The sequence below is a fragment of the Engystomops pustulosus genome, chromosome 4 (genome assembly GCF_040894005.1).
Source record: "Engystomops pustulosus chromosome 4, aEngPut4.maternal, whole genome shotgun sequence".
Classification (NCBI taxonomy): domain Eukaryota; kingdom Metazoa; phylum Chordata; class Amphibia; order Anura; family Leptodactylidae; genus Engystomops; species Engystomops pustulosus.
Genome location: NC_092414.1, coordinates 44,341,637 through 44,354,019, shown reverse-complemented (window position 1 = coordinate 44,354,019; position 12,383 = coordinate 44,341,637). Strand labels below are relative to the sequence as shown.

Genomic DNA, 12,383 nt, shown 5'->3' with positions numbered 1-12,383 from the left:
CTGATGGACCTATGACACCAGTGGTTGACAACCCTGACTTCCCGCCAGGATGCCTCAGTCACTTTCTCCGTCCCCTGAGAGACGATAAAACCCTGACTTTTGCTAGACTGCTAAACGACACAAGTCTCCGGCCCATTGAGGAAGTAGTAGGAGCGGACACTTGTACAGCTAGACTAAGATGGGAATACACGCAACTAAAACATTTCTATAACGCCAATAAAAGTAGCCTAAAGCTATACAGGTCTATGACCCCGTTTGAGTTATTATGTACATCAAAGACTCCCATCCCACACGCGATCTCTGCAATCTATGATTTGTTGCTAGATAAATGGGCGCTATCGGACTTACCATATATTAAGAAATGGGAACTTGAGCTAGGCAAAACATTACCTGAAGAAGACTGGGCTAAAGCCTTTGAGCTTTGCCACCGGCTTTCCCTATCGGGTAAAGCTCAAGAAGCAAACTTCAAAATATTGTCGCGATGGTACTGGACTCCTGCGAAACTGAATAAAGCATACCCCTCGTGCTCTGATGAGTGCTGGCGCTGTGGGCAGGCGACAGGAAATATGACACATATCTGGTGGGGATGCCCCCTGTTAAGGCCACACTGGACCAGAGTTATTAGACTTATAATGAAGCTAACAGGGACCAAATTGAACGACGAACCCACCACTCTACTGCTGAATATCCTCCCGATCCCCGTTGCGAAAGCCAAAAAATCGCTAGTGGGTTTCGTGTTAATAGCGGCCAGAGCTCTGATACCACGCTTATGGAAATCCACTAGGGTCCCTACTTGCTCTGACCTTCTATCAGAGATTTCGCTCCTACATAGGATGGAAGAGCTCACAGCAGACACATATCACACGACCGAGGAGCAAATTAAAACTTGGGGACCTTGGCTCGACTTTAGAAACTCACAGGTCTTTCTCTCCTTCATGTAAATAGCTAAAAAGATTCTCTCTAGCTGACACTAGACTCCCCTTCTTCCCTATACCTTTCCTCCCTCCCTCCTTAGAGATGGGGTTTTCCCTCCCCAACAACAAAAGGGATCTATAGGAATATAGACAAGGTTTAGACATTTTATATTCTCTATGATGAGATGTTATATTCTGTACCATGTATCTTGTTCAATAAAAGAATGATACAAAATTCATGGACCCTCTGTGGCACATTTGCAATCTTAATAAATTTTTCTCAAAAACTAAGCTATTGGAAGCAAAAAAAAGTACAGAGTTTTACTCAGACAGAAGGTCAGGATAGTCAGAACGGGATCAGAGTCGGGGACATAGCAGAAGATCAGAGTTGGCAGCAAAGGAACAAAGTCAGGAACAGAGCCAAGGTCACCGCAGGAAATCGCCATAAACACATCAGGAGCAAGCTTTCTCTAAGGCACAAGAGGAAGATCAAGCATGGGGCACAGGAAGAGGCCGGGAATTTATCGCGGTCGGCCAGCACCAATCATTGGTGCGGTGGCCCATTAAATTTTAGGTGGCCGACATGTGCGCCGAAGCCAGGAGACCATTGCTGGAGCACGGCAAGGTAAGTGAATATGCAAAGCTCCAAGGGCACAGGGAGGCACATGGGTGCGCCTGCGAAAACTGGAACATGGGTCGCAGGGGCACAGTGACAAACATATTTAAAACATAGTTGCAAACTGAATACCTCAACTACCTCCAACAATGGCACTAGTTTTGGATGAGTTAAAAACAGTGAAGTTCCAGCCAAAACTGAACTCTGTATAGGTGAACAAACTTCTTCCTTTGCCTGTCTATTTTTTCAATTGTTTGTTGTTGGTTGTTTATGCTGGCAACCTTCCTAAAGATTTATGTCCAGATGTAAAATTGTAATACAAACATCTTTAAAAATAAATTTAGGACAAATATATTGTGTTATATTACAAACAATAATGCTAACATTTATATTATCATATAAAACTTATCAACATAACTAATCAAATGTATGTACCAATTACCTTGAGGAAACATAAATGGAATTTCACGTTCAGCTGAAGTTAAACAGTAACTACCATGTACTGCATTGCGAAGTTCATCAGTTCCATAGATAGCCCTTATACTGAAAAACAGTAAAATAAGTCATACATCTGAGCTAGATAATATACCAATTACTTTTGATAGTTTAAATAAAGTAAACTTCTTGAAATTCTGATATCTTTTAATGGCTAACTGAAATATAACATGTTGTGTTATAAATCCCTTCCTCATACAATCCCTGCCGATGTCAACCACAGCCCGCTCTGTGGGGTGGGGTCTTGGGCTGGCGTCAGCCATGGGCCGTTCTGGCAAGTCTGAAACTGGCGTCGGCCCTTTGTTAGTTAACATTTCTGAGGAGACAATAACATGGTTGTGCACCACTTGTTAAATACATGTAATATTATAAAAAATTGTCTCAAGTGGCTACTTAAAGGGGTATTCCCATTTCAGAAAAATCATGTTATTGTATGTATTATAAAAAGTTATACAACTTTCCAATATGATCATGCTTCAGTCATGGTTTAATGATTAACATATAAGATTTTGGGATTGCTAATCGATAAAAGGGGGAAGCATGCAGTTAATATATGAAATAAATAATAGTATATTAATAGTAAAACAATTTATTCCACAAACTAAAATGAAAATGAATTCATATGAATTAATGGTGAATGGATAAATGGATGATAAAGCATGCAAAGTAGGGTCTATTGAGGATAGGGGTGTTGTAAAGAAATTCTGGAAAATCAATAACTAAGGAATATGAAATGAATGAGTATATAACTCAGGGGTCGCACTAACATTTTTCAAGAAGGGTAATAATACTCCTCTCACCGTTTTTCAGGAGTATTTTGAGCTGAGGAGGAGTATGACATTTTCATGAATACAAATACATAACTCCTAGTTGTATATAGTGTTAATAGACATCTATTAATACAAGAAAATTGTTATAGCTCCTGCTTTTTTATGCTTAAAGGGATATTCCCATTTCAGCAAATTAAGGTTATTGTATGTATTATAAAAAGTTACACAACTTTCCAATATACTTTCTGTATATTGTCAGTTTTCTAGATCTCTGCTTGCTGTCATTCTATAGAAAGCTTCTGTGTTTACTACCAGTGGACAGAAATCTGACAATGGTCACACGGGTGCATGGCTCGTTATATCACACATCTCTGATTACTCTCTGTGATACTAACAATCTGTGCAGTTGTGTGACCATGGTCAGATTTCTGTCCACTCAAAGTAAACATAGAAGCTTTCTATAGAATGACAGAAAGCAGGGATTTAGAAAAACAAGGGGAATTGAAACAGAAAGTATATTGGAAAGTTGAATAACATTTTATAATACATACAATAACATGAATTTGCTGAAATGGGAATACCCCTTTAAGTAGCCACTTGAGACAATTTTTATAATATTACATGTATTTAACAAGTGGTGCACAACCATGTTATTGTCTCCTCAGAAATGTCAACCTACAGAGGGCCGACGCCAGTTTCAGACTTGCCAGAACGGCCCATGGCTGACGCCAGCCCAAGACCCCACCCCACAGAGCGGGCTCTAGCTGACGTCGGCACAGTGTGGGACAGGGCTGACGCCTACCACAGACCCAGCCTCAGAGCGGGCCGTGGCTGATGTAGCCACCAGACCCACTACAGAGTGGGCCAGGGCTGACGTCAGCTCCAGACCCGCCAGAGAGGGCCATGGTTGAGGGCATATGACTTTAATTTTTTTTTTTACTTACAATTTTGTTTTTGTTTTATAGGGGCACACGTGATCCCTACTAATCTTATATATAGATCATAGATAACAGTAATCTAATGGTAACAATACCAGTAATCTAACTGTTATCAGTGTTCTGTAAACAGAGACATGCAGAGAGGATGCACATAGCATCCTCCAAGCAAGCCTCTCACTATATAAGGGACTGAATACACAAATGAACACATGCAATGCATATGACACACTGAAACAGCACACACAAACATACAATACAATCCATATGACACACATAAACACATGCAATGCATACACTGCACACACAAACACATGCAATGCATACACTGCACACACAAACACATGCAATGCATAAACTGCACACACAAATACATGCAATATATAAACTGCACACACATAAACATATGCAATACATTTACTGCCCACACATAAACATATGCAATGCATTTACTGCCCACACATAAACATATGCAATGCATTTACTGCCCACACATAAATAAATGCAATACACATGACACACTAACAGTTACTTCTACACACTTACAGGGTTCGCTGGAGATAGAAATCTTCTCCTCCCTCCTCACACAGTCGGCTGCTGCAGGAGAGGGTCAGGGACATCTCCAGCAGCGCCAGGCTCAATCCTGGGAGACTTAGTGTTTGGTCATGTGACCGAGCGTCATTGGTATGTACACAATTACTAGGCTCCGGTCACATGACCATCCATCTAGGCCATCAGCTGTAGTAATGTAGTGTAGCACGGCCACGACTGAGGGAGGAGAGAAGCCCCAAGCGTATTTATACATAAAAATGTAATCTTTGGAACAGTAAAACGAAAGAAAGATAGAATCCGAACTGCAGAGATTAGAACTAGCAAACAGATTGCAACCAACCTTAGATGTCACAAAACACATATATGATACTAAGCTCAAACTTCAGGCACTCCTCACCACCAGAAATGAAACCAGCCCATAGGTGGATCCAAGCTTAATTCTATCGCTATGCTAACAAAATAGACAAAATTCTAGCTCACCATCTGCACCAAAAGTAACGTCTCTACGCAGTATATTCTGTCAAGGCACACCCACCCAGAAGCTTTACTCCCAATAACCGCCCGCAATCCTAGAGCGAATCGGATTTCCCCATAAAACCTTAAACTATTATATGACTAACCAGTTGGCTACCTCACAATGAGGCAATGCACATTGCCATAATAACCCGCAAAAGATGCCCCCTATCTCCAGCCCTGTTCACCTTTGCTATGTAACCCTTGGCAGAGCCTTGGTATCTGTGTTAATTTCATTTAGGGCTTCAGGGACACTTACAAGGTCAGTCTGTTTGCTGATGATTAACCCTCTTCTCAACATTGGACATAATGGGGCAGATTTACTTACCCGGTCCTGTCGCAATCCCACGGTGCGTTGTCCGACAAGGATTGGGGTCTGCCGCAATTCACTAAGATCGTGCGCCCGAGTTCCTGCATCCGTCGCTTCCACGCCGAGGTCCGCCGGAGTGCTTGCGACACAATTCGAAATGTTAAATCTTGCGCGTTGTCCAAATTAGTCGGGTTGTCCGAAGACCACGCACCCAATTTCTGTCGCATGCAAGCCGGCGCTGAAGTGCCAAAATCCGATTGCGTGCGTCAAAATCCCAGGGCAATTCGGCACAAAACTGATATCATCAGGAAACCCGACGAAAATGCGATTCGCGGGCCCTTAGTAAATGAGCCCCAATGACTTGCCGACAAATGATGTACTATTAGGTGCAGCTTCTGCCACAGGCTCTGGAGCTGTATATTACAGCTGACACCCCCCTCTAAACACCAGCGATCAGAGATTCCGCTTACTGGGGGGAAACCCTCCGAGGGCAGCAGCGGGGTCTGGCCCGAGCACAATCTGAACAATAAACTGGAAACATTATTAGACTGAGCCACCGAGACATTGGGGAACGTAAAGGTGAGCTTCTTTTTGTGCCACCATAATGTTCCCTAGTGTATTAATTTGAACAAGAAAATTATACTAAAAAAAAGTCCCATAAATGCTCCAAATAGCATAAAGCTCCCAATAAAACACAATAAAACGTGAAATTCACCACACAAACAGCACATATATGATTTTTGTGCGTACAACCAAAAATGTACATGATATTTATAATAAGTACAACTAGTACCACAACAAATAATGCATAATCAAGGCATTTTTCTCTCCAAATGAATTTTTATTGTGTAGAATCAGTCAAACATAGAAAAGCTATATAAATGGGGTATCACCATAACCGTACTGACCCATAGAACATAAGGAACATAGCATGTTATCTATTCTATTTGGCGTACAAAACACAAAAAATATGTTAAATTTAATTACTGAATACCATATATACTCGAGTATAAGCACAAAACATTTTCAGCACAAAAAATGTGCTGAAAACCCCTAACTCGGCTTATACTTGAGTCAAGAAAAACAAACCGTGTACTCACCTTCCGACATCCCCTCGGTAAGTCCTCTTAAATCAATCGATTCTCCGGTATCTTCTCTGTGCTGTCCGTTGCAGGGATCATGACGTCAGACGCTCGCTGATGTCACAATCCCTGCGATATAATCCAGGGGGCTGGCAGGCTATATACTCCAGGGTGCTGGCTGGCTATACACTCCAGGGGCTGGCAGGCTATACACTCCAGGGGCTGGCAGGCTATACACTCCAGGGGCTGGCAGGCTATACACTCCAGGGGCTGGCAGGCTATATACTACAGGGGACTGGCAGGCTATATACTACAGGGGAATGGCAGGCTATATACTGGGGAGGCTGTGACCAATGTATTTCCCACCCTCGGCTTATACTCGAGTGAATAGGTTTTCCCAGTTTTTTATGTTAAAATAAGGGGTCTCGGCTTATACTTGGTTCGGCTTATACTCGAGTATATACAGTAGATTTTATTTTTTTTTTAAGGACCCTCCTCCAATAAAAGCTAATAAAGGTTAAACAACGGGGTATATAGTGTTACTGCAATCCTTGAGGGATCTAATTTTTAAAATAAGTACAGACAGAGGTTTTTACTGCCCTACTATATTAGGGCCTCAGCCAATGTGACATAGCGCCTGAAATCTGTTAGCAGTTTGTGATCACATGTTGGATATTACTGCATTCAAGAGAAACCAGGTAACAAACTTTACATATTTAAACTTTTTACATATTTTAAAAAAAGGTTTGTTCTTAAGTTGAGTTTATATGCAAGTCGGAACCGTATACATTATTGTAACCCCAGTCAACATTTTTTTGGTCTCTGTGACAACTGGATTTTAAAAATGTTGGATTGTCATAAGAACCAGGATTAACTATAAAGCTTAATTACAGGCACCATTGATAACTGTTAAAGCTGATCATTGTAGCCTAGGACTAAAGTACAGTAAATTACCAAAATCCAGAGGCCCGTTTGTAACTAGGGGTCATATGTTAGTCAGGTGCTCTTAAGTAGGGGACGCCTGTATTGCCATACTCCACATAATCTGTTATGTGTTTTCTCATTTAATCCTGCATGAATGTTTAAATTTTAGTACTTAATAATCATTTTATTGTCAAAATTAAAAAATTCCAAATAGAACCTCCATTTTGTTTAATTCTTGTGAGATGCTTGAGGGGTAAACAAGCTTTACACAGGTTGCTCTAACTAGTTTGAGGGGTGCAGTTTTAAAAATGGGAACATTTGTGGGAAGTTTCTAAAAAATAGAACTTTGAAAACCCTTACGGAGATGAATTGCCCCCAAAAAATATTGAATCTGAAATTTATAAAAAATTTAGAAAATCGCTGTTCGAACTGTAAGCCTAATGTCCCAATAAAATAAATTAATATATAAAAAATTATGTAAGCTTAAAGCAGACATATGGTTAATGTTAGTTATCAACCAATTTGGGCGGTAAGACTAACTGTATGATGAGTATAACATTTAGAAATCATAAAAATAGCATTAATGTGAACTACAACATTTCATGAAATAAAACAGTTTAAAAATAAACTCTGTATGGGGCCGGTCTCCTCTCCCCCTCCTCGGACTTCCTACAACTGTAATCAATAGTACCCACATCCTATAATTGATGCGGATACTAGCAACGCGCAGAGACAGTGCAGCAGCGCTGCCTGTGAGCAGAGGGTCCAGCTATATGCTGTACAGCGCGCAGGCCGGCACCGCTCAGCACACACCACATCTTACTGGGGCTGCTCCGTGCAGCAGTGATGTCACTGGAGGGGCGGAGCCTCCGGGAAAGGGGCGTGGCTTTATACACAGTTTCCTCACAGTGCAGGAAGTGGAGCTGTAATGGCTGCCTGCAAAAAGAACTGGTAGGGGGACTGTGTGCAAACGTGTATGGAGGTGGGGGGGCTTCACAGGAGGGGATAGAATGGCTGTAGTAAGGTCAGGGAAGACATGTATCTTACATGGGACTGCATGTTTGGCGGGTGCTGCGGTGGCATTAGGTGTGTTACGTGGGACTGCATGTCTGGCGGGTGCTGAGGTGGCACGAGGTGTATGTTACGTGGTACTGCATGTCTGGTGGGTGCTGCGGAGGCATGAGGTGTGTGTGTTACGTTGGACTGCATGTCTGGCAGGAGCTGAGGTGGCATGAGGTGTATGTTACGTGGAACTGCATGTCTGGCAGGAGCTGAGGTGGTAGCAGATGACATCCCCTCTCCCACAGATCACGTTATCAATCGTGGTGTATAAATCCACCTGAGAGTTTTCTCCTCTCTCCCCTAATCCTGCCTGCAGCTACAGCAGATTCCTGCAGCCCGTGACCTAGAAGGTCGTGTGACTGGAGCACTGATCACAGTGAACCTATAGTATCTAAAAACACGTAAAAAATGACAAAAGATGCAAATTCAATTAATAAAATAATTAAAAAACGCCCCCCCCCCCTCCCACACACAAAAAAATGAAATAAAATTTATTTTAAAAAAAAAATGATTTTTACAAAGCAATCATCATGGATGTGCAGTATCAGCTGCAGTCTGGCCACTGGGGTTCGGCGGCGTCTGCTGCAGTCTTGGTGTTTGGTGTCAGCGGCGTTAGCCACAGTTTGCTGGTGGAAGGTTTCGGTGGCTGCAGCCGCAGTGTGGTTGGGGGGTTGGTGGCGTCAGCTCCAGTCTGGTCAATGCATGATGTAACATCACTACAACTGCCTCAATTTGCTATTTAAACACAGAAGACACTGACACATGATTATATAAATAGTGCCTCCTTCCCGGCTAAATATACTCTTCAAAAATAGTAAGAGGAGTATTATTACCCTTCTAGAAATATCTTGGTGCGACCTCTGGGTGTACAGGACTGTGTAAAGATGTGAATTTTTGCGGGATGAGCTGATGTTTTCTTTGCTACCTTTTTGAAATCTATACGGCCTTTGATCGCTTGTTATAAAAATTTTTATATGTTTTTTAATATATTTGGGCGCTATTTTGCATTACTGGGTTCAACACCGAGAATAACCGTTATTATATTTTGATAGAAAGGACATTTTGCGGGGATACCTTACATGTTTATGATTTTTGCTGTTTATTTTTAAATCAGTTCTAGGGAAAGTGGGTGATTTAAATATTTAGCTTTTTTATAAATTTTTTTTTTTTACTTTTTCATACCCCTGGATTGGTCCTACCATATACTGCTACAGTACGGCAGTATATGTGGATTTAACACATGTTAAATGTGGTACATTGTAACAGGTCTTGGAAATATAACAGAATATACTTCTGTATTCACAGTATATATTTGTAGTTATTCTAATGTAGTGGGGAGCTGTATGTTTTATAGTAAATTATAAGTGGCAATGTAAATATTATTATTTAAGTACACACATAATGTAGCCTAGGCCACAGTGTGGTCAGTTGTGGTGTGAGGGGTATATATGATATATGTGGGGGGGTACAGTGTGATCAGTTGTGGTGTGAGGGGTATATTTGATATATAGGGGCACAGTGTTGTCAGTTGTGGTGTGAGGGGTATATATTATATTGCTAAGGAGCACAGTGTTTTTCAGGTGACAGTATAGTGTACTTACAGTAGTGATTGTAGTGTCTTTAGGCTTACAGAGGAGCTGCAAGGAAGCGACTATACGTGAGTGTGAATTCTTTATTGACAAGTGATGGCCTGGAGAATCAGTGCTCTTTTATACCTGATGGAGATGATCATCACCTGTGAGTAGCTGACAATCCTGTACAAAGTGTGACACTTTCTGCTTTACTCGAGGTAAAAAAAACAGAAGTCCTGTGGAAGGAAAGATAGGGAGGCCTGGCGCAGCATTCCTGCATATAATATGCTGCCATGGGGTGCAGCAGCCATGTGGATAAAGTACACAGATATGCTGCACCCCATAGGTCCATATTTTACGATGGCCTGCTGCAGCCTGACCACCTTTGTTTTCTTACACAGGACTTCTGCCACCCCCTCTATGTAAAGCGCTCATGTACATAGGAGGCAGTTTTTTTGCAATTATATTCTTGTACATAGGGGGCAGTATTATAGTAGTTCTATTCTTGTACATAGGGGGCAGTATTATAGTAGTTCTATTCTTGTACATAGGGGGCAGTATTATAGTAGTTCTATTCTTGTACATAGGGGGCAGTATTATAGTAGTTCTAATCTTGTACATAGGGGGCAGTATTAAAGTAGTTCTATTCCTGTACATAGGGGGCAGTATTATAGTAGTTCTAATTTTGTACATAGGGGGCAGTATTAAAGTAGTTCTATTCCTGTACATAGGGGGCAGTATTATAGTAGTTCTATTCCTGTACAAAGGGGGCAGTATTATAGTAGTTCTATTCCTGTACATAGGGGGCAGTATTATAGTAGTTCTATTCATGTACATAGGGGGCAATTTTTATTAGTATAAAACAAACATAAATACAGATACAATCACATATTACAATTTCAGATTTCAGTCTAGATCAGGGGTCTCAAACTCAATTTACCTGGGGGCCGCTGGAGGTAGATTCTGGGTAAGGCTGGGCCGCATCAAGTTTTCCACACAAAATGCACTTACAAAATATCATTATTCAGATTCAAATGTCATGGCGTCTCCCAGCGCAAGGAAAGCCCCAAGCTGGGAGACGTGTTTTCTCTATGAACGCATCCTGTGCACCGAGGGGTCCCAAGCTCCTACCGCACTGAGCCCAGGACACTCCATCCCCCCCTCTCCCCCGGTACTTGTCTCCCCGTGTCCCTCCCATCGAAGAAGATGAAGTCGCCGCTCTGACCTGCACCAAGTGCGTTCAGAGCGGCGACTTCATCTTCTTCAAGTACCGGAGGGAAGGGGATTAACTAGTTACGGGCCCTTTCCTGTTTTTTCATGTCCATTTTTCACTCCCCACCTTCAAAAATCTATAACTTTTTTATTTTTACACGTAAAGAGCTGTCTGACGGCTTGTTTTCTGCGTAACAAATTGCACTTCATAGTGATGGTATTTAATATTCCATGCCATGTACTTGGAAGCGGGAAAAAAATTCCAAATGCAATGAAAATGGTGAAAAAACGCATTTGCGCCATTTTCTTGTGGGCTTGGATATTGCATCTTTCACTGAGCGCTCCAAATGACTTGTCTACTTTATTCTTTGGGTCGGTACGATTAAGGGGATACCAAATTTGTTATAGGTTTATAATGTTTTTTACAAAAATTAAAACCTCCTGTACAAAAATTATTTTTTTGATTTTGCCAACTTCTGGCGCTAATAACTTTTTCATACTTTAGTGTACGGAGCTGTGGGTGGTGTCATTTTTTGCGAAATTTGATAATATTTTCAATGATATAATTTTTAGGACTGTACGACCTTTTGATCACTTTTTATAGATTTTTTCAAAATGGCAAAAAAGTGGCATTTTCGACTTTGGGCGCTATTTTCCGTTACGGGGTTAAAAGCATTGAAAAACCATTATCATATTTTGATAGATCGGGCATTTTCGGACACGTCGATACCTGATGTGTTTATGATTTTTACTGTTTATTTATATTTATGTCAGTTCTAGGGAAAGGGGGGTGATTTGAAATTTTAGGTTTTTTTATTATAATTTTTTTTTTTTAAACTTTTTTGTATTTTTATTTATACTATTTTTCAGACTCCCTAGGGTACTTTAACCCTAGGTTGTCTGATCAATCCTATCATATACTGCCATACTACAGTATGGCAATATATGGGGATTTTCCTCCTCATTCATTACAATGTGCTATCAGCACATTGTAATGAAGGGGTTAAAACGAAATAGCCTCGGGTCTTCGGAAGACCCGTGGCTACCATGGAGACGGATCGCCGCCCCCCGATGACGTCACGGGGAGTGGCGATCCCAGGTAAGATGGCGGCACCCATGCGCCGCTATCTTTTTGAGGCTGCTGGCAGCTTTGCCGGCAGCTATCGCTGTGCAAACACCCGCGATCGGTGCTAGCACCGATCGCGGGTGTTACCGGTAAGCCTTTGCTGCAATATGCAGCAAAGACTTACCGGCTATGGAGAGGGCTCAGCCCGTGAGCCCTCTCCATGCAGCGTGACCCGACCGCCGCCGTGAATACACGGCGGGCGGTGCTTTTCCAGGTGGGGGCCGCAAAATATTGCCGAGAGTTTGAGACCCCTGGTCTAGATGGATGTTCCTCCAGAGTCTTACATTCTCCCCCTTTTTCT

At 41.8% G+C, this 12,383-nt stretch overlaps 1 protein-coding gene across 9 annotated transcripts in view; it reads right to left on the bottom strand.

The window, feature by feature from the left end:
• Positions 1-12,383, bottom strand: part of NME5 (NME/NM23 family member 5) — a 309,787-nt gene that overhangs the window by 25,269 nt on the left and 272,135 nt on the right. For 8 of the 9 annotated variants that reach the window (XM_072145806.1, XM_072145810.1, XM_072145805.1 and 5 more), the window contains one exon: positions 1,973-2,073. The exons of the other annotated variant lie outside the window; for it this stretch is intronic. In XM_072145806.1, coding sequence (XP_072001907.1) covers positions 1,973-2,073 — 101 coding nt within the window. The remainder of the gene's footprint in view (positions 1-1,972; positions 2,074-12,383) is intronic. 9 annotated transcript variants of the gene reach the window in all.